The sequence below is a fragment of the Macaca fascicularis genome, chromosome 11, assembly GCF_037993035.2.
Source record: "Macaca fascicularis isolate 582-1 chromosome 11, T2T-MFA8v1.1".
Classification (NCBI taxonomy): Eukaryota; Metazoa; Chordata; class Mammalia; order Primates; family Cercopithecidae; genus Macaca; species Macaca fascicularis.
In genome coordinates, this window is record NC_088385.1 from 58,232,167 (window position 1) to 58,257,921 (window position 25,755).

Genomic DNA, 25,755 nt, shown 5'->3' on the forward strand with positions numbered 1-25,755 from the left:
CTTACTTTCTAAATAAATGCTTTTAGCATGACATGAATGTCAATTCAACTTTTTTTTTTTTTTTTTTGAGACAGGGTCGTGCTCTGTCTCAGCCTCCCAAGTAGCTGGAACTAAAGGCACATGCCACCATGCTCGGCTAATTTTTGTAATGTTTATAGAGACAAGGTCTTGACATGTTGCCCAGGCTGTCTCGAACTCCTGGGCTCAAGTGATCCACCTGCCTCGGCCTCCCGAAGTGCTGGGATTACAGGGGTGAGCCACTGTCCCTGCCCAATTTAACATCTTTTAAGTCTTATTTCCTATAACAAACCTAAGCTTCAGCCACACCAGATCTCTTTAACAAACACATTCATGTCTCTAAGACTGTGCTTATGCCATTCTCTTGCGGGAATGTCCTTCATCCACTCTTCTCTCCTAGACACTCATCCTTTAAGGCCCAGCTCCAATCTGGCCTCCACTCAGACCAGCCCTAGCCACCCCAGGCAGAAATGGAACCTCCTGGCTACATACTCCATGGCGCATTGCTCCTGTACCATGAATAAAATGGAACGCATGCTTGTGACACTCTTACCTGGTGCCAGCCATTCTGTGGCACATGAATCTCATTTATGACCTATCTCAGATCCCTCCCCCACCATGTAAGGGACTCAACTGCTCTTTTTTTTTTTTGAGACGGAGTCTCGCTCTCGGTTCACTGCAACCTCTGCCTCCTCCTGGGTTCAAGCGATTCTCCTGCCTCAGCCTCCCGAGTAGTTGGGATTACAGGCTCACACTGCCACACCTGGCTAATTTTTGTATTTTTAGTAGACGCGGGTTTTCACCATGTTGGCCAGGCTGTCTCGAACTCCTGACCTTAAGCAATCTGCCCACTTCGGCCTCCCAGAGTGCTAGGATTACTGACGTGAACCACCACGCCCAGCCCTTTTTTTGTTTTGTGTTTTTGAGATGGAGTCTCACTCTGTCGCTCAGGTAGGAAAGCAGTAGTGCCGTCTTGGCTCACTGCAGCCTATGCCTCTTGGGTTCAGGTGATTCTCGTGCCTCAGCCTCCCGAGTAGCTGGGACTACAGGCGGACACCACCACACCCGGCTAATTGTTTTTTGTATTTTGGCGTTTCACCATGTTGGCCAGGCTGGTCTCAAACTCCTGACCTCAAGTGATCTGCCCGCTTCAGCCTCCCAAAGTGCTGAAATTACAGGTTTGAGCCACCATGCCCCGTCTGCCCCCATTTTTTGAAGAGGAAACAGGTTCAGGGAGATCAAATGCTTGTCCAAGGTCACAGAGCTAAGAAGGGTCAGAGCTGGGATTTGAATTCCTGGGTGTTGGACTCTGCAGTCCATGCCTTTTCACACCTGTTACAGGTGCATCATTGCCACAGCACTGTGGCTAGTGTTGTAAGAGGCTTCTGGCCGGGCGCAGTGGCTCATGCCTGTAATCTCAGCACTTTGGGAGGCCGAGGCAGGCAGATCATCTGAGTTCGGGAGTTCAAGACCAACCTAACCAACATGGAGAAACCCCATCTCTATTAAAAATACAAAATTAGCCAGGCGTGGTGGCGCATGCCTGTAATCCCAGCTACTCGGGAGGCTGAGGCAGGAGAATCGCTTGAACCTGGGAGGCGGAGGTTGTGGTGAGCCGAGATTGCACCATTGTACTCCAGCCTGGGCAACAAGAGCGAAACTCCATCTCAAAAAAAAAAAAAAAAAAAGAGGCTTCTGACCTATGGGGGCTTTTAGTATTTTCAGGGCAGGGTCTGTCTCCTTTGTCATGGCATCCCCTCTGCCTGGGTCAGAGGCAGGCACACAGTACTCAGTAGATGTTTGTGGAATTGAAGACTGGAAGTTTCGTGAGGCCCCACTTATCTATCAACAGCTATGGCAAAAAGGGCTGGTTGGGGAGTCTTCAAGAGCAGAAGAGTGGCCCAGCAGGTAGGAAACAGAGGCGAAGCCCTGTCCCTACCCTCTGCCCTGGCTCTCCCAGCATTTCTGAGTTAGGGTTGGCCTTGGCAGTGTTCAGGGAGGAAGTCTTGAAGCCAGAGCTGAAAAGCTCTTGGAGCTCTTTGGCTGAGGCATGAAGGAAGCATGGTCTACCTGCCCCTACCTGACTTCTTCCTGCTCCTGGCCTTTAAGATGAGCTGTAACGCCAGGCAACAGGCTCTGAGGTGGTGCCTGCTCCCTTGAAAGGACCTGTCCTCCTCCTTTGAGTGCCCAGGGGAGACCCCGGCCCCCTCCTCTGGGCCCCTCCAGCCTCACCCTCAGTGCTGGCATCATCCACCAATATGATCTCTTTGAGCAAGATGGCAGGGGTGGTGTGTAGGACGCTGTACACTGTTCGCAGCAGCGTGGACCAGGCCTCATTGTGGAACACAATGATGACGCTGGTGGTGGCCAGTGGGGGGCAGCGCCGGAACTTCTGGTCCACACACCTGGAAGTATGAAAGTACGGACAAAGTTCTCCTGGTCCCTGGGAGTGCCAGGTGTGGGGAGCGCCCCGTCCAGAGAGTCCCCCAAACCATCCTCCACTCCTCTGAACCACAGCCTACATTCTCTGTAGCAGGTGGAAACAGCTGCTCCCTGTTCCTGTCTCCCCCGCTATGTGCCACCCACCCTGAGCCTCTGCACAGGTTCTAGCCAAACTACTCCAAAATCCATCCCCACAGAGCTGGCTCAGTGCCCCAGCTGTGATGCTGAGGCTCCTCCACCCTCTTCCTTCATCTGCTGTCTGCTCTCAGGCTAGGAGTTCCCAGGGCTGGCTCTCTTCCTCTGTAATATGTGAACTGCATAAAATGTAATCTAATGCAGAGGTCCCAGAGGGGTAGGTAATAAAGGCCAAATTTGACATCTGAGAAAAGTGACTATGATTTCCATACTCAATGAGAAGAATGGCCTCTTCCCTTTACAGCGTACAGTTCCTCTCTAATCCATTTTCTCATTAACTCCCTGTGATCTGACACCACCATCACAAACAGTCAATTTCCTGAGACCTTTCTTCCATCCTTATCCTCTCCAGCCACTCTGTGGCACTTGGCCACGCTGCTACCTTCTTGACACTCCATCTCAGGGTGGGGGTGGGAAGGTGTGAATCTTGGATCTCAAGGAATCATGTGACCTCACACCCTTTCCTTGACCTCCTCTGCTGGTCAGAGGATTTCTTGGGGACCCTCCAGAGAGATTCCCCAGCTTCCTCCACTGGCTCTTGTCACACCCAGTGCTCTTCTCTCTCTCTTTTTTCAGGCAGAGTCTTGTTCTGTCGCCCAGGCTGGAGTGCAGTGGTATGATCTTAGCTCCCTGCAACCTCTACCTCCCAGGTTCAAGCAATTCTCGTCCTTTAGCCTCCCAAGTAGCTGGGATTACAGGCACCCACTACAATGCCAGGCTAACTTTTTAGTATTTTTAGTAGAGACAGGCTTTCACCATGTTGGCCAGGCTGGTCTTGAACTCCTGGCCTCAAGTGATCCGCCTGCCTTCGCCTCCCATAGTGCTGGGATTATAGGCATGAGCCACTGCGCCTGGCCCCAGTGCCCTTCTCTGCTGAGGAATTCCTGATAGCTTCAAGTGGCCCCTTATTCTAGAACTATAATACTTGGCTCAAGTCTCAAGAACCTCAGGTTCACAGCCCTAAAGACTCATGAATCTGGGGATGAGGGCTGCCATTTGAGAGAAGGCCAAATAGGGTATAACACTTGAGCTGGAAAAGACAAAGGCTAAGTGGGGAAGACACACTGTCTTTAACTTGAGGATCATGGGAATGCAGCCATGGGGGCGTTAGAGGGAGGGGGCTGCCACTCAAAGATCTAAGTGATATCTCATTGTGCAAGATTGAGGCTATAAACAACTTAAAATAAAGGTTGGAATCAATTCGCGGCCTTGCGGACCTTCACTGGAGAAAACCAGGTGTTAGGATATTCCTGACCACCAGGGCTGCTGTTAAGAAATGCCCCTGCTCCAAACAGCTCAGCATTCGAGTCCCACAGTCTCTGGGGCAGGCCTCAGTAGAGGAGAAAGCTACTGAAGCCACCGCTTGGTATCAGGTCTCCCCAGTCACCCCGGGTCAGGTCCTGGTGCCAGGCTGAGTTCCTTCTTCTGCATCATCTCACTTTCATGATTGCATTTTACTCTTACAGGTCTCCTTGGACCTCTGGCCTGACCATAATATCCTTGAACCACAACCCCTGGGATCAGCATAGTTGTTCTGGGAAAGAAGTGAGGCACAGAGGAGATCCTTGCCCATATTATAAAATTCCCTTCAACTCTTTCTCTGGCCCTTGACCTGTGGCCCTGGCCATACCAGTCACACCTTTAGCAAAGCCCTGGTCTCCCCACAAGGACTCTGGGCGCTACTTACTCAGGTGGTCGGGTGTCTGGCCCTAGGGACCTCTGCAGGGAGATCCGGTCGCTGGCAAAGGCATTGAAGCAGTGCTTCTTATAGCCTTCTTCCTTTTCCTGGGTCTCTAGGGGGGTCCACTTGCTCTTCTGAAATGCTTTTCCATCTGCCCCAGGGGCATTGGGATCCTGTGGTGGCCGTTCCCAGAAGGGCTTTAGTTCAGCTGGGGTATAGAACCCAGGGAGGCAGGACTGGTTTATGGAGAACAGAGTCGGCTGGGCTTCTGGAGCCCTGATTTGGAGCTTGGGCATTGAATCTCTAAGGTTGTTCACGGCCTCCAGCATGATGTCCAGGACGTGATCCTTCCGGCTCACCAGGGACTTCAGCCACGGCTTCTCTGTGGCCTCCTCCCTGTTGCTCACGTCCCTATGCAGGAGGAAGAGGAAGAACACAAAGGTGCAGCCCACTATGGCCAGGCGCAGGGGCGTGTGGTGTCTGCGGAGGAGCCTCATCCTCCAGAACCAAGAGGGACCCCAGCTGCGTCAGCTCCAAGTCCTGAGCCCAACCCTGGAAATAGCTTGATACGTTGTGGTGGCCACAAGCTGGGGCCTCAGCCTGAGAAAGGAGGGGACGAGAGAGAGAAGTGAGTCAAGACAGAGTAAGGAGGGAGTCAGGCGCTTGGGGTTCGAGGCCAGGCTCTGTTGCTGAGTGGTGGCATCACCTTACTAGCCACAACTTTCCCGTATCTGCATTTCCTTCATCCGTAAAATGAGAAGACTGGAGGCAATGTTTCTTTCCTGCCCTAAGATCCTAATATGCATGGATCTAGAGTCACTGGAACACTGAAACACTACATGAGATTTAATCGTTAAACTCATGAGATTTAATCATTATAACTGCTTTGGGAAACAACTTGGTATTATCAAGAAAAATTTAAAATGAACACAGCCTGGGCCAGCAATTCCACTCCTTGTTTCATATCCCAGACAAACTCTGGTACATGCAAACCAAGAGGTATGTACAAGAACATTTAAGCCAGCACTGACTAAAATGGCAACAAACTGGTAAAACCTTTAAGTCCACCAGCAGAATGAATAAATAAAGTGCAAAATACCCATACCATGCAGTGCTCTACGGTGATGACCAAACATGAACCACTTCTCCGTGCAACAATGTGGATGTGTTGTTGGGTGAAAAAAGCAAGTGACAAAATGATACGTACAGTATGATTCCACTTATAGAAAATGTAAAAACATGCTAAAATTAAACAATATCTTGTTCATGAATACAAATATGTGATAAAGCTATAAAGAAAGCTAAAGAAGACCAGCCTGGCCAACATGATGAAACCTCGTCTCTACTAAAAATGCAAAAATTAGCCAGGGCATGGTAGCACATACCTATAATCCCAGCTACTAGGGAGGCTGAGGCAGGAGAATCACTTGAACCCAGGAGGCAGAAGTTGCAGTAGGCTGGGATCATGCCACTGCACTCCAGCTTGGGCAACAGAGCAAGACTCCGTTCCCCCCTGAAAAAAAGAAAGCGAAAGAAATGATATAACCAATTTCTGAAGATGAAGAAAAAGGTACAGGATTAGCGATGGGTAACAGGGGACTTCAAAGTGTTTTTTTTTTGGAAGTGGATGGTGGCTGCTGGTGGATTGTAATTCTTTATACCCTATACATATTTTATAAATATTTATTGGCCGAGCATGGTATAATCCCAGCACTTTGGGAGGCTGAGGTGGGAGGATCGCTTGGGCCTAGGAGTTCAAGACCAGTCTGCTCAACGTATTGAGAGCCCATTTCAACTAAAAATTTTAAAAATGAGTGAGGTATAGTGGTGCATACTGTAGTCCTAGCTGCTTGGGAGGCTAAAGCAGGAGGACTGCTGGAGCCCAGAGGGTTAAGGCTGCAATGAGCTATAATCGCACCACTGCTCTTCAGCATGGGTGACAGAGAGATTCTGTCTCTAAAAAAATAAATAAAAGTTATCTGTATCTACTTAAAAATTTAACAGAAACCTAAGATTTCACGACAACACATTCCGGGCAGGGCTGGGCATGGGCGTTCACCAGCCTCCACCCCCAGGCATGTGGATCTACGCCCTAGAGGATGAATGCTTGCAGAACTTTCTGTGCAGAGTTCTGGACACATAAGCTCACTGGTTAGGCACTGGACATTGGTGGCAAGGGACCTGGGCACAAATTCCAGTTCTTCCTCTTCTAGTAGTGGCACTGGACATTGGTGGCAAGGGACCTGGGCACAAATTCCAGTTCTTCCTCTTCTAGTAGTAGCACCTACCTCCTAGGGTTGTTATAAGGATTATGTTCCTTCCCCGCAGAACTTGTGGACAAAGCTTTGCAGTCTCTGCACATGGTAAGTTCCCACAAAGTGTTAGTTTTGATCATTAGCAGCTGTGTGACCCTTGGGTGATTTACTGAATCCCTCTAAACCTCAGTTTCCTCATCTATAAAGTGGATAATACCTAACTCATAGGATTGTGTGGGAGGATTAAATCAGATAATGTAGGTAAATGCTTGGCAGAGCACCTGTCATACTAAGCCCTCAATAAATGGTATCATTTATTTCTCTTATTATAATAAACCCCTGCTTCACTTCCCAGCAGTTATCCTCAAGCACCTGGCCCTTGGGCAAAGCCAAAACATCACTCCCTGCATGTTTTGCTTAAAAATAACTCTGGTTGAACTATTTAGTGCCTATTGTTTAAATGCACAAGCTCCCGCCTGTGGAGAGGCCTGGTGTCTGAGACCTTGGGAGTATTTGGCCATCATGATCTCAAGTGGGGAGCTGGATTCACTCTGGCCTGGGGTAGAAATGTGGCTCTTTTATAACATCAGATTCAGCAGCACCATCAAAAATCAAACAAAAGAAATCTCTTGGAGCATCTATTTTATATTAACTAATGTCTAGGAGATAGGAGAGATTTGTTTATTCCACCAGTATTTACTGAATAACTGCCTCTATAGGTACTCTGCAAGAGGCAGGGGACACAGAGAAGTGCAAGGCCAGCCCTCAAGGATCCTACAGTCAGTTGGGGGCATCAGATTTTAAACAGAGATTACCCTGCGAGAAGCAGAATGAAAGAGTACCCTTGAGTGCTGAAGGAGACGGCATGCAGGAAACACAGCAAATGGGGGAGGGCAATATCTGTGAACAAATCTCACGGGGGCAGAAACTTGGGCCGAGCACTAACCGGCGAGTAGGAGTCAGCGAGGCGAGGTGAGCACATTTCAGGCAGAAAGCACAGTACCTGCAAAGATCTAGAGGTGGGAGACAGCAGAGCCAGTCACAGAACTGTAAGCAGTCTGGTATGGCAGGAGTAGCAGAAATCAGGCCTGCAGAGGTGGCTGAAACCAAGTCCTAAGGGCCTTGTTCATCATGCTGAGGAGCATTTGCCCTTGACCCAAGGCATGGGGAGTAATAAAGCGTTAAGCTGGGAGCCCAGCATTACAGGAAGAGCAATATGACAGCGGTGGAGGGTATCTTGGAAAGGGACCTGCTTGGCAGCTGGATGACCCATTTGGAGTCTGACCCAGGAGAGTTAGTAGCAGTGTGGATGGAAGAGGGAGGGTGTGGTGCTAGGAAGACCCCCTTGGGTGATGGGGTGGGACAGTTTACCCCATCTGGTACACAGAGGGACACAAAGGCTCAATTCCTTTTCCCAAGGGATTTGAAAATCTTGTTAGAGAACGGGAACTGGCAGCAATGACCAGGTGAAGGAAGCACCTGTCCGGGGGGATTCAGGAGCAGGAAAAGGACCTTTCACTGAATACTCTTTTGTACTTTGAACCCTGACTATATTACTCATTCAAAAATGAATAAAATTAAAGCAGAATAGCACAGACAGTAAGTGCTAAGCTGAGAGAGGTGGAGTTCCCTGTGGGCTCGAAGAAGGCTTCGGGGAGGAAATGGGGATTCAGTGCAGCAGGAGTTTCTTGTCACAGAGGTTGAGCTATGCTGGGGCTAGCACAGGGGATTCACTTGAGCTAGACACCTCATCCATTCTGGAACTGTCCTGGCTAAGCCCACACAGAGGCCTACAGAATGGGGGAGTGTTGGCCATGACAACTTTGAACTGTCCCTGCAGGCTGCATCTTTTCCTGCTACTTTCCATCTACCTTCCCACTCCAGCAAGAAAGAGGGAGCACAGTTAGAAATAAAGGCGTGGTAACATTGTAGTTACTAGCTGTTGCCAGCGCTCAAGATTCACCCCCTCCAGGAAGGCCTCCTGACTGACTCACTCAGAATCATCCAGGTTACTCCAACTCCTTTATCCTGGCACTGCAGCAGGATCGTGGTCCCTCGCAGCAGGGTCTGTCTTTGCTTCTTTTATATTCCCTGGAGAAAGAAATCTAGGGTTAAATTGAGCTCTTCCTAGGCATCTAATCTCTCGATCCCATCTGGCTGCCTGAAGCTCTGTCTCTCTGAAACCTGCAGTTCCTCAAGGTACTAACCACATCCTGAACTGAAATGAGACACCTGGGATTAGACTTGGTGGTGAGGCACTCGTTCCCTAGTTTGTTTGCTTAGCATGAGGGCAACAGGAAAGAGTCCCTTAGAAGAGACACAGAATCTAGTGCAAGCCACAGGACTTTGGGGTTAAGGATTTTTGCTCCCTGTGTAGGAGATGATTCCCAGAAGTATGGTTAGCAAGGTCCTGGAGGTCGCCCCTCCGCCAGCCTTGGAGAAAGAATAGCTGCTATTCTTTGCTATTCTTTCAAGTACAGAGCTTCACGAGATCTACCCCTAGTGTCTTGTGTATCTCCCTCACCTTTGGGCTCCCACACCTGGCCTCCTGCTTTCCTGGCAAGTGTGCCCGCAGCCCCCATCCACTCATTTCCCTCTTGCTGTGGCTCAGCATTTCTTCCCAAGTCTGTTTCCTCCAGCTACGCTTGGGCCTGCAACTCCTCAGACCATCCTTGGCTTTGATCCCGAGATGATGCCAGAAATCCTCTCTGAAAAGCCTGCCTAGATTGAACAAATGGGATTTGCTTCCCTGGCCCCACCGGCCAGAACACAAACTTACCTTCTCTCATTGGTGTAAGGAACTGAGGCTTTACCCAGCCCAGCTTGTATCAAACTGCTGATTACAATCCACTGTGATATTATAAAATAAATTCAGAGTGTTGCAAATCAGCATTCAAAAAATTCTTTAAAAGAACAGTTAGGACCAGGCACAGTGGCTCACACCTGAAATCCCAGCACTTTGGGTGGCCAAGGTGGGCAGATCACTTTAGTCCAGGAGTTCCAGACCAACCTGGCCAACATGGTGAAACCCCATCTCTACTAAAAATACAAAAATTAGCCAGGCATGGTGGCAGGTGCCTGTAATCCCAACTACTCAGGAGGCTGAGGCAGGAGAATCACTTGAACCTAGGAGGCGGAGGTTGCAATGAGCAGAAATTGTACCACTGTACTCCAGCCAGAACAAGACTCTGTCTCAAAGAAATAAATAAATAAAATAAAAGATCAGTTAGCAAAAAGAGACCAGTTAGCTGGGTATGGTGGCACACGCCTGTAATCCCAGCTACTTGGGAGGCTGATGCTGGAGGATCGTTTGAGCCCAGGAGGTTGAGGCTATAGTGAGTTATGATCGTGCCACTGCACTCCAACCTGGGCAATAGAGCAAGACTCTGTCTCAAAAAATAAAAATAAAGAAATTTTAAAAACCCAGAATAGAATGAAAAAGAAAATATCAAAGTGCATCACGTATCACATGTAACACAGGCAAGTATTCGTTTTTTCTTTTGCTTTCTTTTTTTTTTTTTGGAGACAGGGTCTCACTCTGTTCCTCAGGCTGGAGTGCAGTGGCGCAATCTCAGCTCACTGCAGCCTCGACCTCCTGGGCTCAAAGGATCCTCCTACCTCAGCCTCTGGAGTAGCTGGGACCATAGGTGCGTGTCACCACGACTGGCTAATTTTTTTTTTTTTTTGTAGAGATGCGGTCCCACTATGCTGCCCAGGTTGGTCTTCAACTCCTAGGCTGAAGCAAGCTTCCTGCCTCGACCTCCCAAAGTGCTGGGATTACAGGTGTGAGCCATCATGTCCAGCCTGAAAAGAAAACTTTTATTTTAATGTTTGTTTCAGTCTATTAAAGATACACACTGCCTGATACAAAATTTAAATGATAAATTTGCTATTTAAAATTCATACATCTAAAGACAAAAGAAGTTTAAATGACACAATTTTCTTTTTTTTTTTTTTTTTTAGACGGAGTCTCACGCTGTTGCCCAGGCTGGAGTGCAGTGGCGTGATCTCGGCTCACTGCAAGCTCCGCCTCCCGGGTTCCCGCCATTCTCCTGCCTCAGCCTCCTGAGTAGCTGGGACTACAGGCGCCCGCCACCGCGCCCGGCTAATTTTTTGTATTTTTAGTAGAGACGGGGTTTCACTGTGGTCTCGATCTCCTGACCTTGTGATCCGCCCGCCTCGGCCTCCCAAAGTGCTGGGATTACAGGCTTGAGCCACCGCGCCCGGCCCGACACAATTTTCAAATGATAGTTTTTTATGGTTTGTAGAATTTACGCTTGTAATATGGTTAAATTATAAAACTGTCCTAAGATTTTTGGGATGCTCTGTCACGTATAACAAGTACCAGGTCTTGATGTAAAAGTGTATTTCTCACTTTGGTCCAGTCATAGAAGTTTGAAAGCCAGCGACACAGTCCAAACCCCACAGTTTATATTCTAGCCCCCCTCCAAAAAGCCTTCTTAGATCTCCCAGCAGAATTCATCTCTTCCCTGCTTTGCCCCTTAGCACCCAATTTTTATTTGTACTCCAGTCTCATCACAGCCCACCGTGTGTTTATGGACTCCGGGACCAGAAAGGCCATGCTGCTTTCAACTTTTTATCACCTGCAAAGTCTAGCACAAGTTTTACACATAGCAGGTGTTCCATAAACTGTTCTTTTTTTTTGGAGACAGGGTCTCACTCTGTTAGCCAGGCTGAAGTGTGGCGGCGTGAACGCACAGTTTTCTGCAGCCTCAGCCTCCCAGGCTCAAGCAATCCTCCTAGCTCAGCCTCCTGAGTAGCTGGGACTACACAGGTCTGTGCCATCAGGCCTGGCTAGTTCCACAAACTCTTGTTAAATGAGATGAGGCTGGATGGGTTAAATGTGGAGCACTGGTTTCACTAAATGATGTTCTGAATGCACTTACTGCAAGAAGTACTTGAGTTACAGGATATTCTGCCATTACACATTAGGTTGCTGTTTTGACTAGGTCTGTCTGTGAGTCTGACACCCTCATTTTATCATCAGCGAGGCCAGAGTGGTTAGGTGACTTCTCTACCAACACACGGCTAGTGGCTCCCAGGAGTAGAACCCGATCTCCCAACTCCTAGACCACTACTCTGTTTACCACACTCGTACCCTTGGAGGTTGAGTAGGGAATTTGGGGACCAGGCCTGTCCTCCCTGAGCCTCACCGACTTTACCCTTTGATCCCCTTCCTGGCATTTGCCCTCCTCCCACTCAGGGATAAAAATGCTTTAAAGATACGGAAACTGGAAGTCCCAGGCAAAGTCTTAGCTTTTGTGAATGTGAGTCAGCCATCCAGAACACGCCCTAGCTGGCCAGGTGGCCTCTCTGTAACAATGTTTCTTTCTATTTATCAGCTGAGCTGGTCACCTCCTTAGACGTGGCAGCAGGAAGCAAGCAGTCCTCACCACAGGGATATTTGCTCAAGTTACTCAGAGGAGGGCTCAATTACAAGTTTCTTTGGAAAGTGAAGACTGTCACCATCTTACCAGGCGCACAGGTGTATGGAGCTAGACATCATATTGGGGAGGGGGCAGGTCAATTTCATGCTACTGGTGGGGGAAATGGGGCTGAGACGCTGTTTGGCCAAATGACTGTCCTTTCTTCCTCATAAGCACTTTCTCTCCATCAAACACAACACTCATCTCAAGTCCTCTCTACTCATGCTGTGAACAGAAGAGCAAATTATCTCCTCCAAAGCCCTCCTCCCACCCCTGACCCTTTTGATCACAGAATGTGGGAGGTTTTTACTTTTCCCCATAATTACACCTTCAAGACACTTCAGCTTTTCCCCAAGACTCAAGCTGCAATACTATGGCTTATTTTCCCAGGAAGATACACTGGAAATTATTTCTGTAGCTAGTCTATCAAGTTCCCCCCACATCTCAAGGTTCATTTTATGTTTGCATAATTTTTTTTTTTTTTTTTTGAGACGGAGTCTCGCTTTGTGGCCCAGGCTGGAGTACAGTGGCCGGATCTCAGCTCACTGCAAGCTCCGTCTCCCGGGTTCACGCCATTCTCCTGCCTCAGCCTCCTGAGTAGCTGGGACTACAGGCGCCCGCCACCTCACCCGGCTAGTTTTTTGTATTTTTTAGTAGAGACAGGGTTTCACCATGTTAGCCAGGATGGTCTTGATCTCCTGACCTTGTGATCCGCCCACCTCGGCCTCCCAAAGTGCTGGGATTACAGGCTTGAGCCACCGCGCCCGGCCTTTTTTTTTTTTTTTTTTTTTTGAGACAAGAGTCTCACTTTGTTGCCCAGGCTGGAGTACAGTGGCACGATCTCGGCTCACTGCAACCTCTGACTCCTGGGTTCAAGCAATTCTTTTTTTTTTTTTTTTTTTTGAGACGGAGTCTCGCTCTGTCGCCCAAGCTGGAGTGCAGTGGCCAGATCTCGGCTCACTGCAAGCTCCGCCTCCCGGGTTTACACCATTCTCCTGCCTCAGCCTCCCAAGTAGCTGGGACTACAGGCGCCCGCCACCTCGCCCCGCTAGTTTTTTTTTTTGTATTTTTTAGTAGAGACGGGGTTTCACCGTGTTAGCCAGGATGGTCTCAAACTCCTGACCTCGTGATCTGCCCGTCTCGGCCTCCCAAAGTGCTGGGATTACAGGCTTGAGCCACCGCGCACGGCCGGGTTCAAGCAATTCTCATCCCTCAGCCTCCCGAGTAGTTGGGATTACAGGCACCCGCCACCACTTCAGGCCTAATTTTTGTGTTTTTTTTAGTAGAGACAGTGTTTCACCATGTTGGCCAGGCTAGTCTTGAACTCCTGACCTCAAGTGATCTGTCTGCCTTGGCCTCCCAAAGTGCTAGGATTACGGGTGTGAGCCAATGCGCCCAGCCTGTTTGCATATTTTAAGCTTAAATTACCCAAACGTGGATTTTCTATTGAAAAACTCAACCCAACTTCGCTCACCACTGTATACCTAGAGCAGTGCTTGGCATGTGGTAGGCTCTCGGTTAATATTTGTTGACTTATTCCAAGAAAAAGTCACCAAAAATCAAAATAATATGCCACCAAACAGGAGGTTCAACAGTTCACAGGTTTTTCACTGGAGACCCTGTAGGCCCTGCCAGGTGGGACAGGGGTATGCAACGGTTCATCCCTAGGAGTGCAGAAGTGAAGGAGGGAGGGTTCCAGGTGGGGACAAGGTGGGATTCTCTAATCACCTAGGAGCCTTGGTGACAACCAGACTGGGCTTGAGGTGGGCAGTTGGGGGAAAGGACAGAGAAGAGACAGGGAAGTGATGAGAAGGGTGGAAGACAGGAAGGGTATTCCCAAAGGCTTCTTGGGCCAGTCTTCAGATTGGGAAGGAGGGTTAATGGGAGAGACTAGAACTGAATTTTTCCTTCTCTCCTCACCCCCCCGCCCCGCCGTCTGCTCTTGGCTGTAGAACTTTTACCTGGGGCCACTGGCTACTCAATGTACCATCCCCTGGGCTCAGGGTCTGTGCCCAGCCTCCTATGCTAGCCAGCCTTCCCAATTTCCCCATTGCTGCCAGAAGCATCGAAGTCCTTGAAACAAGCCAGTCTTCAGACATGTCCTTTTTAATCCTGTCTCAATTTCAGGTTCACCCCACACCCGCTCCCAAGTCCTGCTGATTCATTCCCTGCCTCCTGGTTTCTCACCGTCCTTTCTGCTTTCAAAACCTTCATTTGAAATAGCGTCTTTATCAACCAGCATCTGGAGGATCAGCAGGAGCTGCTGCCAGCCACCTTTGCCTCAGGCCCCTCTCTCTCTTTCACAATCAGGACAGCCGTATTCATATTCCTTGAGTACTGTTTGACTGTGGCAGAAACACAGAGGGCCTGGCCGGGTTGCTTCCTGTTTGCTGTTCACCCTCAAGCCCAGCCAGATGCTTGGCACTCACTGGCTATCTTTTCCTCCTCAAAGCCTTTTCCTTATATTCTTGCTAAGCAAGCCGTATTTCTTTTCTTTCAGATTCTTACCAGAGACTCCCCTCTTTCAAGAGGGCTTCCTAGACTAAGGGGCATCTTGCTGCCTCAGTTTCTAGGTGTTATTTGTTTCCAAGTTTCTCTACTATCCGAGCTTTCCTTATGTGGGACTTCCCCACTAAATATCATGGAGAAGGGAGAACCAACAGGCCCAGACGCTAGACCACCTGGATCCTGTTTTCCTTCTTCTTCCCAATCCTTGAGTCTTGGTCCCCAAACTTCTGTCTCCAGAATGTTCTTCCTGACCAATCTACCTGGCCTTCCAATCCCTGTCACACCCCTCTGCCTTGAGATGTATGGCAATGCTATTTTGCTAGTCTGTCCTTCATTCTCTATTATATGCAGAGCTGAGGACTGGGTTGCTTTCTTCCTTCAAATCTCTACCTAGGCCTTAGAACCAGGTTGTTCAGGGTATAAGAGAATAAGCGGATCCCACAGGGCTGTCAGGTGCCACAAAAGTATTCTAACAGTCCTTCTCCTCCCTGGAGTGAGCTCACCCGTGTTCACCACACAGGCCTTTTACACAGCACAATTGCAGCATTGAGCTCGACACAGAGGCAGGCACTGCCCTGCACTTAACCTCCTGCTTTTTCAAATCCTCAGTCTCGTCCCTATCAAATGAGAATGAACATTTGGGCTTTCCCAGAAACGGGCAGAGGGCTGTGTAAAGAGCTGAGTTCACCCAAGCTATGGCATGGACACACCCAACCTGGTCTTCAGCATCACTTCCAGGGCTGGAGATGTTGGAACACATCCGTGGGAGCCAGAAGATGCTAAGGAGAATGCCATCACCATTTTAAATATTACTGCTTACCATATCAAATCAAGTTAGTTATCTTCTCTGTTTTACACAGAAGGAAACCGAAGCACAGGGAGGTGAAGTAACTTGACCAAGGTCACACAGCTAGAAACGTAGCAGAGGCAGAATTTGCGTTCAGGCCTATGCATCTCCAAAGCCCTCTCTCTTAACTATGACATCACATTGTCTTGCATTTGACTGGTGCTTGGAGCTTTGCCAAAACACTTCATATACACCTTCTCATTTGCTCCCCACCCAGGGAGTGTTTATGTGTTTGGCTAAGGTTATACATCGAAGTTAGTGACAGGGCTGAGTCAGCTGCCTGCCTCCATGATACTCACTGCCTCCCTGCTCTGAGAGGCCCTCAGCCCTAGGGTTAGCTGCTCCTTCTGGTCCTGAGGTCTGTTCGAGGCAATGGTTGCATAGACTAAGTTCATGCTCATATTCCCTGTCCCCACTTCTTCCAGCTGAACTTGGGCTAATATGTTTCTGACCTCACAGGGCACCTGAGACACATCAGGGCCTCCCCTTCTCTGCCCTGAGCTCTTCCATGCTGCTACGGGTAGGAGTCAGCTGTTCTGCCCACTGTAGGACTGTGGGCAGCATTACTGAGGTGAAGTCATCTTGAGCAGCCCAGTCTCCTGCACACTTCCCTCTTTCTTTTGAGGGTCCTGTCCTGCTCTCTGCCCTGGTGCCCCTGGAAGCAGCTTTCTCTGATTACCTCTGGGTTCCTAAAGTGCCTGGCACCATTAAGGAACTGGAGCTAGGGAAATGCCTGCAATGCTACTGGCTCCTGCTAGGCAACTGGAATCAAAGCATCTTTCTTTCTCTCTCTCTCTCTCTTTTATTTTAGACAGAGCTTTGCTCTTGTTGCCCAGGCTGGAACGCAATGGGGCGATCTCGACTCACCGCAACCTCCCCTTCCCGGGTTCAAGCAATTCTCCTGCCTCAGCCTCCCAAGTAGCTGGAATTACAGGCGCCTGCCACCACGCCCGGCTAATTTTTTGTATTTTTTGTGGAGATGGGGTTTTGCCATGTTGGCCAGGCTGGTCTACGAACTCCTGACCTCAGGTGATCCACCCGCCTCAGCCTCTCAAAGTGTTGGGATTACAGGCGTGAGCCACCACACATGGCTGGAACCAAAGCATATTACGAACCCCTCACCTGACCTGGTTTTGGTCATCACATGAATTTGCCTGTCTCATCCTTCTTAACCTTTCCTTTGATGGGAAGGGAGACAGCTCATCTGTCTGGAGCAGAGAATAGGTCCTGTGTGGTGCACACACATCTCTGGTAAAAGGAGCAAAAGTCCTCGAGGCTCTTTGGTGCGTCCAGAACTATGAACCTCACCCAGTGCCTGTAAATTGTGTGTGGGCCTGGGGGCGAGCTCAGAGCATAGAGTTAACACCCTTTCTGAGAGTGCTGCAATGGGTTGTCGGCTGTTAGAAGGGTTCTGTTGTAAGCTTTGCTGGCAAACTGACTGCCCCCCCACACCCTTACACAGAAGAGCCCCATCCTACCCTCTGCAGAGGTCTGGGTCTGCGATGATTGGCCCTGAGTGCAAGTAAAAGCTGTTTCTCCTTTTTGTCAGCCTGGGAATCTGAACAACTGAGGAAATAGGGAAGTCGGTGACAGTCAGTCATGAACACCCAACAGATTCCATTTCCCCGCAGCAGGAGGCAGATCCCTCCCCACCCCCAAAAGCCCCCAGGCTCGGGAGGGAACCAACCAAGCAAGGATCAGACCGATCTCCACCAGCGAGGCTTCTCCTCGCTGTCCCCTTCTGCTCTGGCGCAACGTGGCAGGGCAGGAGTAAACCTCTCTGGAAGAGATGCCTTACCAAAGCACATGGGGTGGCCCGACCTGGGGAGACGGGGCACAGAAGGAATGCAGGGCGTGGATGGGTGAGGGGAAGAGGGTGTGGAGCCCTGGCTCTGGCTGGTCCCCCTCTCACCCCTCCAAGTTCCAGAGGCCTGGGCTCCTCATTCATCTCGTAAGCGCCAAGGTGGAGGGGGGTCCTACCGAGGGAGGAGCTAGAGGCCACCGCGACCAGCAGAGAGCGAAGGCAGGAGGGACCAGCCTGGCCCAGCCCCTTCATTTTACTGACGGGGGTGGTGAGGAGGAAGAGGAAGAGGCGAAGGCTGGCGGAGGAGGAGTTGAGAGCGAGGACTCGGCAGAAGCGAGCTCCGCCGGAGGGAAGTCCAAGCAATCGGAGAACTCAGGGGAACCCTCCCGGGGAGAGGGTCGCGGGCTCCTTCTGCCGCTTACCTGTCGCGCCGAGGCAGAGCCGCAGCCGCGCCGCGGAGCCGCTCCCGGGCTTCCCCACCGGACGGCCGGGAGGGTGGGGCCGGTGCGGGACCTCCCCCAGCTGCCCGAACGCGCCCGCCCCGCCCCTCCCGGGCCAGGTGCAGCGGCTCCCGCTGTGTCCCCAGCGTGCTGCGGGCCCGGGAACTCCAGGCAGACGGGCAGAGGAGCGCCCCGGCTTCTCTGCGTCTCAGCCTGCCCCGGGGTTGCGGTCTCTGCGGCCAGGCTTTCAGCACGGAAAAAGATTGGAGGGTCCAAGTCACCCCAAAGACGACAGGCATTAGCAGAGCCGCGGGCGGCGCGTGCATGGAACCGGAATGTGCTGCGCGCCCGCCCGGAGCGCTCGGAGCCCGGAGGCCTGCCCGGGAGGGGAAACGCAGCTAGGCGGCCATGGGCCCCGGGGTCCTGCCCCAGGCTTGCTTCTCATTTGCGCTCCATCCAACAAGAGCTCGTATTCCGTGTGCCATGAACTGTGCCAAGGGCTCCAAGTGCCAGGCATCAGGTGAATCCCAGCCCCAGCAAACTTTAATAACTACTATTATTCCGAATGTACTGAGGAGGCAGCTGCTCACACAGCAGAGGGTGTTTCTCAAAGCGGGACCCCCCCGCCCCCCGGCACCAGCAGCGCCAGTCAGAATCACCTGACAACTTTTTAGAACTTTTGGCCGGGCGCGGTGGCTTATGCCTGCAATCCCAGCACTCTGGGAGGCCGAGGCGGGCGGATCACAAGGCTAGAAGTTCGAGACCAGCCTGGCCAACATGATGAAACCCCGTCTCTACTAAAAATACAAAAAATTAGCTGGGCGTAGTGGCGGGCGTCTGCAATCCCAGCTACTCGGGAGGCTGAGGCGGGAGAATCGCTTGAACCCGGGAGAGGGAGGTTGCAGTGAGCCGAGATCACACGACTGCACTCCAGCTTAGAGACAGAGCGAGATTCCGTCTCAAAAAGAAAAAAAGAAATGGGCCCAACCCCAGACCTAAATATTCCAAAACTCGGCTTAGGCCTAGCGATTTGTGTTTTTAAAAGCCCTCAGGGTGATTCCTGTGCATGCTCGATGAGAACCCTGAACAATTAGTGGCAGGGCTGGAATGAGAATCCTGGTAAACCCGCCTTCTAAGCCGGTGTTGGGAATTACCCCGCCAGGGCCCGTGCTGCTCACTGGTGCTCTTCGGTGCTGCCTCGTGTGCGGCAATCTTCTGGGGCCTTAGCAACAGAGAAGGGGGGCGCATGACTCCAAATAGCCAATAATTTGAAAACTTTCTATGGTGGAAACTTCTACCAGTAGTTCAGTTTCTCTTTTGTTTTGATATTTAAATAAATTTGTCTCTTTCTCTTTTCTTTCTTCCTCAGGGTCTGCTGCCCAGCCTCCCTCCTTTTTTTTTCTTTTTTTCTTTTCTTTTACTTTTTTTCTTTTCTTTCTTTCTCTCCCTGTCTCTCCTTTCTCTCTTTCTCTCTCTCTCTCTTTCCTTCTTTCTCTTTATTTCCTTCTTTTTCTCTGTTTCTCTCTTTCTCTTCTTCTCTTTCTTTTCTTGCTCTACTGCCCAGGCTGGAGTGCAGTGGAGCTATCATGGCTCACTGCAGGCTTGACCTCCGGACTCAAGCTGTTCTCCTGCTTCAGCCTCCACAGATGCATGCCACCATGCCTGGCTAACTTTTGTATTTTTTGTAGAGAGGGAGTTTTGCCATGTTGCCCAGGCTGGTTTCAAACTCCTGGGCCATGCCATCCTATTGCCTCGGCCTTGCAGAGTGCTGGGATTGGAGGCATGAGCCACCAACTCCAGCCGTGAATTTGTATTTCTTTTCTTTTTTTTTTTTTTTTGAGACGGAGTCTCGCGCTGTCACCCAGGCTGGAGTGCGGTGGCCGGATCTCTGCTCACTGCAAGCTCCGCCTCCCAGATTCACGCCATTCTCCTGCCTCAGCCTCCCGAGTAGCTGGGACTACAGGCGCTCGCCACCTCGCCCGGCTTGTTTTTTGTATGTTTAGTAGAGACAGGGTTTCACCGTGTTAGCCAGGATGGTCTCGATCTCCTGACCTCGTGATCCGCCCGTCTCGGCCTCCCAAAGTGCTGGGATTACAGGCTTGAGCCACCGCGCCCGGCCCGTGAATTTGTATTTCTAAGACCCTAAGACCTGGGAGCAGGAGCATGAGTGAGTAGATCCTAGCAAGAAGACAGTTCTGACACGCACTGGGAAAGGTAGGGAAGCCATCTGGATGTTAACAGGTGAATGAAGAAAGTAATCTTTTTTCTAACCTGAGACTCCAAGGTAGGGTTGAGCTATTCAGAAGGTGAGGTGTTCTTTGATGGAGTCAGGAAAGAAGGCCAGCAGAGTGTGGAGAAGAAGAACTTGCCCAGCCACACGTGATCAGAGTGACGTGAAGGATGGACATTCTCCCGGGAGTAGAAAGGGGGGCATCCGCTCACTTTTGGCATGGTGCCCAACTCCCCCAACTCTAAGCAGCCTTCCACCAACTCCCTTCCTTTCACATTCCAGGCTGTGGGCTTTAAGCTCCAGAGAGACTTTCTACAGAGCTTCCTTGAGCATCCCTTAGCCCCTCCGTCGACCCTCTGGACTCTGATTCCAACTCACTGCCCCAGCTGCTTCTATTCTTGTCATGTGCCTTACTTGACAGCTGTCTTTCTCAGAAGGAGGGCACTTCCTGTGGAAGACTGTGGGATGCTGCCCCTCATGTCTCTCTTCTTGGGTCTGAACACTCCCTGTACAGGTCCGACCTACTGTCTTTGCTCTGTCCTTCCTCCACCTCTGCCCTCTGACCCCCAGGGGTTGTGTGATCCTGACCTGAGTCCGGCACCTTCGTCAGGACCCAACCTAACCTGAGGTGAATGGTCCCTATTCCTTCCCAGGACAGGGTCATGACCATTACCCCCAGCCTGGAGCTCCTGAGAGGCCCGGGCCCAGCTTCCCAAGAAGTAGCAGCAGTCTGCGTTGTGTGTTTTGCATTCCAGAATGTGTGTTTGCATTACTCATCTGATTTTACTTCAGCTGACACTGATTTTAAACGTGACTTGGAATCCTCAGAATAATTAGCTGCCTAATTTGGAGGTGCATGTAGTTCGCAGGATGTGTGACCCACCCCTAATGTGTCATGCACTGCGCTGTTCTCTCCTAACAGGAAGGACGGTGCAGGCTTCCTCTCCACCATGCCAGGAAGGTTTGCAGATGAGCCACCACAGAAGAGGGACTGCAACCTCAGTCTCCGCTGGTGCAGGCAACTTTCGAAAAATGGTTTTTCGGGCTGGGGGTGGTGGCTCACACCTGTAATCCCAGCACTTTGGGAGGCTGAGGTGGGAGATCGCTTGAAGCCGCGAGTTTGAGTTCAGCCTGACACAGCGAGACCCTGTCTCTACAAAAAATAAAAATACAACAGACATGGGGGCCCACTTGAGGGTGGAGGGTGGGAAGAAGGAGAGGATCAAAAAACTACCTATTGGGTACTATGCTTATTACCTGGATGACAAAATAATCTGTACACCAAACCCTTGTAACATGCAATTTACCCATGTAACAAACCTGGACATGTACTCCTGAACCTAAAAGTTTAAAAAAATATATGATTATGAAAAAATGAAAATAAAAAAATTAACTGGGTGTGTTGGCATGTGCCTGTGGTCCCAGTTACTTTGGAGGCTGAGGTGGGAGGATTGCTTGAGCCTACGAGTTAGAGGCTGCGGTAAGCTATGATTGCAACGCTACATTCCAGTCTGGGCAACAGAGCAGGACCCTGTCTCTGGAAAAAAAACAACAACAACAACAATAAAAAATGGGTTTCTGTAAATGAAAAAGTTATATATAAATGAAATGGAAAATAAAAATGAAAAAGTTATATATGCACATGGTAAGAAGTCAGGCACTATGAAAATGTATACAGTGAAAGCTCCATTTCCGACCTCTCTAGACATTGTCTCTATCTCCAGAAACCTTGGGTCCAAGGTCCCATACATATTCATGACTGAGAGTTCCCATAAGCGCTTCTGCAGGACATGTCCAGATTCTCTTAGCTGCAAAGACCCGGGATGACCCCTTCTCAGGAAGTCCTGTGAATTTCTTTTTTTTTCTCACAATCTTATATTTACTTCTTGGCTGTTTTAGATTCGGGTTTTGGGTGTTCTGAGTTTCACTTTTCACATGAGCCTGCGTCAAGGGGGTTCTCCCTGTAAGGCAGGAAATCTGGAAGGGAGCAGAACAGTGGAAGCGTGACAAGGCAGCTCTGCCAGGCCGTTGACACCAGCCCTGGCCCTTATCTAGACTGTTCCTTCCACAGGGTCCCCGATGAGGGGATACCCACCTCTGGGTGGGGCAGAGTGAGGGAGACCTGCCTTTCAGCGGGAGGTGCTGGCTCCACTTAGCTACGGGAGTGTGCAGGGGATGCTGTGAACTTGCCAAGGAGGTTAGATGGGAGGCCAGCTGGTCAACCTCCCCCTCTCCTATCATTACCTCTCATTTCACTCTCCCGTACCCTGAGGGAAACAAGGGAGTCTCCCACTCCCTCCCTACCTCTGTGTTTCTTATCTGTAAAGTGCAGTTAATGAGACCTAGGGTTGTTAATGAAGTTCAGGTGAGATAACATGTGAACGTGTGAGAGTTTGGTCTTCTAAATTACATCTGCTGCTCTACTTCTTTCCTCCATATTCACAGTTACTCCTCATCTCATTCGCATGCTCAGGAGAAAAACAGTCAAAGCAACAAACGTTTTAGGGAACCCAAGCAGAGCTGCTCCTAGTTCTGCCATAATCACTCATGCGCTACAATTCACCCATTTCTGTGTGCCTCAGTTTCCGCATCTGTAAAATGGATATGGGATTTTTATGATTGGGTTGTTAGATTAAATAAGCAAAGTGCTTAACCCAGCGTCTGAAACACAATAAGCAGCCAGTTGAAATTTGGATGTTAGCCATTATCATTAGTTGTTTTCCTTCTTTCCTTCCTCCATTCCTCCCTTCAGTAAAATGCTGTTAAAGTGCTCCATGTGCTAGCCTCTACGCTAGGTCAGGTGTGGAGATACAAGGATAGTAAATCCCATCTTTCTCATCCAGACACCCATAGTTTGTCAGGGGAGCCTGATGTAAAAAGGACTATGAAGGGGCAGGGCTAGGACTAGGACTAGGGTAAGGCAAGCGAGGACACTTCTCGAGTGCAAAATTTAAGGGGACAGCAAAAAACTCAGTAACCAAGATAAGTAATACTTTAATGCAATATTTTAAAAAACATCAAAATTAATGCAAAAAGTCAGTGATGGACAAAGTATCAAAAATTTAAAATAAAGAATCATCTGGGCATGGTGGCTCATGTCTGTAATTCCAGCACTTTGGGAAGCTGAGACAAGAGGATCACTTGAGCGCAGGAGTTTGTGACCAGCCTGGGCAACACAGTGAGATCCCATCTTTATTTAAAAAAAAAAAAAGAGAAAAAAAGAATAGTTTCCTCCTAAGTCATATTGCAGCCTAAGGAAAAAAGAAAAATATCTACCCTCATACATATTTTTCTGTATTTTTAAAATGGCTATTTTTTCCTAGAGCATTAAATTAGTTGAAAAAACATTGAAAACTTGAAGCATAGGTGTATTAAAACTCACAGCATTACTTTAAACACTTTATTTATTCCAAAATGGAATTTATTATGATTTTACTTCAGCCTTAGTTAATTATAATTTATTTAAGATCATCACTTGGTCAAGGGAAATTGTCAAATGTGGCAATCTCACAATTCAAAATGAAATAAGCAAAACAGTTAGTTTTGAAAACATGACTAATTAGTTTGCTTGCCTTAAAGCCAGGAGCTTATATTTTCCCTTTTGCCTCAAGCTCCAGTTTGGCTCAGCATGGCATTGGATTGGGACCTGGACAAAGAACCCAAAGAGAATAGAGAGGAAAATAAGAGACAGGGAGAAGGGTTGAAAGAGTCAGGTGGGATGGGGAATATATTATTTTTTCTAATGATCCAAATATCACATTTTCAATATGCAAAATTTCAGATGCACAGAAAATCACAAAAAAGAAGACAAGTTATCCATAATTATGTTACCTAGAGATAACCAATGTTGCTATTTTGGTATGATAGTCTGCTCTTTTTCTATGCATATATGATTTATGTGTACATATGTATTTCATCAATTCTAAGATGCATTTTTAAAAATCTTTAACATTTCTGAAATTGGTATGTATCTTAAATTAATGGTGTTATAACTTAGCAGTGTTGGATCATGCCTGTAATCCTAGCACTTTGGGAGGTTAAGACGTGAAGATTGCTTGTGTCCAGGAGTTCGAGACCAGCCTGGGCAACATAGTGAGACCCCTGTCCCTATAAAAAATACAAAAATGAGCCAGGCATGGTGGTGTGTGCCTATAGTCCCAGCTACTCAGGAGGAGGCTGAGGTGAGAGGATCTGTTGAGCCCAGGAGGTCTCAAACTCCTGAGCTCCAGTGATCCACCCACCTCGGCCTCCCACAGTGCTTGGATTAAAGCCGTGAGCAACTGTGTCCAGCCCGAGTATCCTTATTTTTATAAGTGAGAAGTTTGTAAGCACAGCAGGTCCCTGTAACTGCAGTCTGAGCACTACTTTCTGCAAATCTGTCTTTCCATTTATTCAAGTCTCTAGTTTATGATCCTCAGAAAAGTTTTCTAGCGCTCTGTCTTCCTAATCTTTACAGCTCTTGTTAAAATGTTTCCTTGGCATTTTATATTATCTATTTTAGGAGACTCTTGGTCAGTCTTTTGTATAACCGAAGCCTCCTAATAATACATTAATACATTTTCCTCTCTTGGGAGACATATGGGATTGTCAAACTGTAACTATAGACTTTCTACTTAAATCACACAAGATCATCTCCTTAAAAGCAATCAAGTGCCCAAGATCTGTCTGTGCCTTTCACAATAGAGGAATTTCATAATTGCAATGAATAAAACATCCAAATGCTTATAAAATTTTGCTGTGAGAACTTTTTCTGTTCAAAATTGTGATTTCTTATTTAATATCTCTTTAAAAAAAGAAACATATGCACATTTAACCTTCTGAAACAGTTAATTGGATTTCAATCTGACAGTTGTTTTGCCCAAAGAGAAGTAATAAAAGGGGCTATAAACTAACTCCGCAAAGCAAACAGTCCTCCAGCTAAAAGCAAAACCTGTTATCTTCCCCTAAAAACAGAGAAGTTTCTGTTTTCTTCCCCCCCCCCTTTTTTTTTTGGTTTGTTTGTTTGTTTTGAGATGGAGTCTCACTCTGTCACGCAGGCTGGAGTGTGGTGGCGTGATCTCGGCTCACTGCAACCTCTGCCTCCCAGGTTCAAGCGATTCTCCTGTCTCAGCCTCTGGAGTAGCTCGGATTACAGGTGTGCGCAACCACACTCGACTAATTTTTGTATTTTTGTAGAGATAGGGTTTCATCATGTTGGTCAGGCTGGTTTTGAACTCCTGACCTCAGGTGATCCACCTGCCTCGGCCTCCCAAAGCGTTGGATTATAGGCGTGAACCACTGCACCTGGCCGAAGTTTCTGTTTTCTTAGACATTTGAAAAAAAATCACAAATTTCATTAAATTAAATCTTAATTTAATATTAATAAACATGAATAAATATTTCAAATATTAATAAATTAAATTTATTAATATTAATATCTGATATTAATATTGCTTTGGATTGTAAGTAAAGGAGAGGTGATAGAATAACTCATTGGCAGATGAAACCCTGTCTCTACTAAAATACAAAAAATTAGCTGGGCATGGTGGCGCATGTCTATAATCCCAGCTACTTGGGAGGCTGAGGCAGGGGAAATGCTTGAACCCAGGAGGTGGAGGTTGCAGTGAGCTGAGATCGCGCCACTGCACTCCAGTCTGGTGACAGGGCAACACTCCGTCTAAAAAAAAAAAAACAAAACACCATGTTGGTACTGTCCAAAGGTAGCATGGAGGTACAAAGTGGTCCCTCCTCCTGGGTGTGGTGGGTGGAGTGGGCAGAGGCCACGCAGAGCCAATCACTGCCCCCTGGCCTGCTCCTGGGTTTGTTCTACCTGGACCTGCAGATAAATCCCGAGGCCTTTGATCTCAAGGATTTCTAACCACCCAGAGATCAGGAGGAAAGACTGCAAA

The 25,755-nt window shown here is 48.8% G+C and overlaps 1 protein-coding gene and 1 long non-coding RNA gene across 6 annotated transcripts in view; one reads left to right on the forward strand and one right to left on the reverse strand.

Annotated features, from left to right (window-relative positions):
• GALNT6 (polypeptide N-acetylgalactosaminyltransferase 6) overlaps positions 1 to 17,682 on the reverse strand; it is a 41,173-nt gene extending 23,491 nt beyond the window's left edge. For 3 of the 5 annotated variants that reach the window (XR_012420255.1, XR_012420256.1, XM_005570889.5), the window contains exons 1-4: positions 17,620 to 17,682; positions 8,586 to 8,682; positions 4,343 to 4,936; positions 2,251 to 2,423 (exon numbers count right to left, since the gene is read on the reverse strand). Coding sequence is in view for 3 of the 5 variants with exons in the window: in XM_005570889.5 (XP_005570946.1) it covers positions 2,251 to 2,423; positions 4,343 to 4,833 (664 nt within the window). In the remaining 2 variants the exon portion in view is untranslated. Of the gene's footprint in view, positions 1 to 2,250; positions 2,424 to 4,342; positions 4,937 to 8,585; positions 8,683 to 16,871; positions 16,960 to 17,619 lie in introns of all 5 variants that reach the window. The other 2 variants (XM_045365275.3, XM_074006915.1) reach the window with 2 other exon arrangements.
• LOC141408060 (uncharacterized) lies at positions 17,476 to 21,036 on the forward strand. The gene is made up of 2 exons (XR_012420257.1): positions 17,476 to 18,157; positions 20,790 to 21,036. It is a non-coding gene; the product is annotated as an uncharacterized lncRNA (long non-coding RNA).
• Positions 21,037 to 25,755: the final 4,719 nt, after the last annotated feature.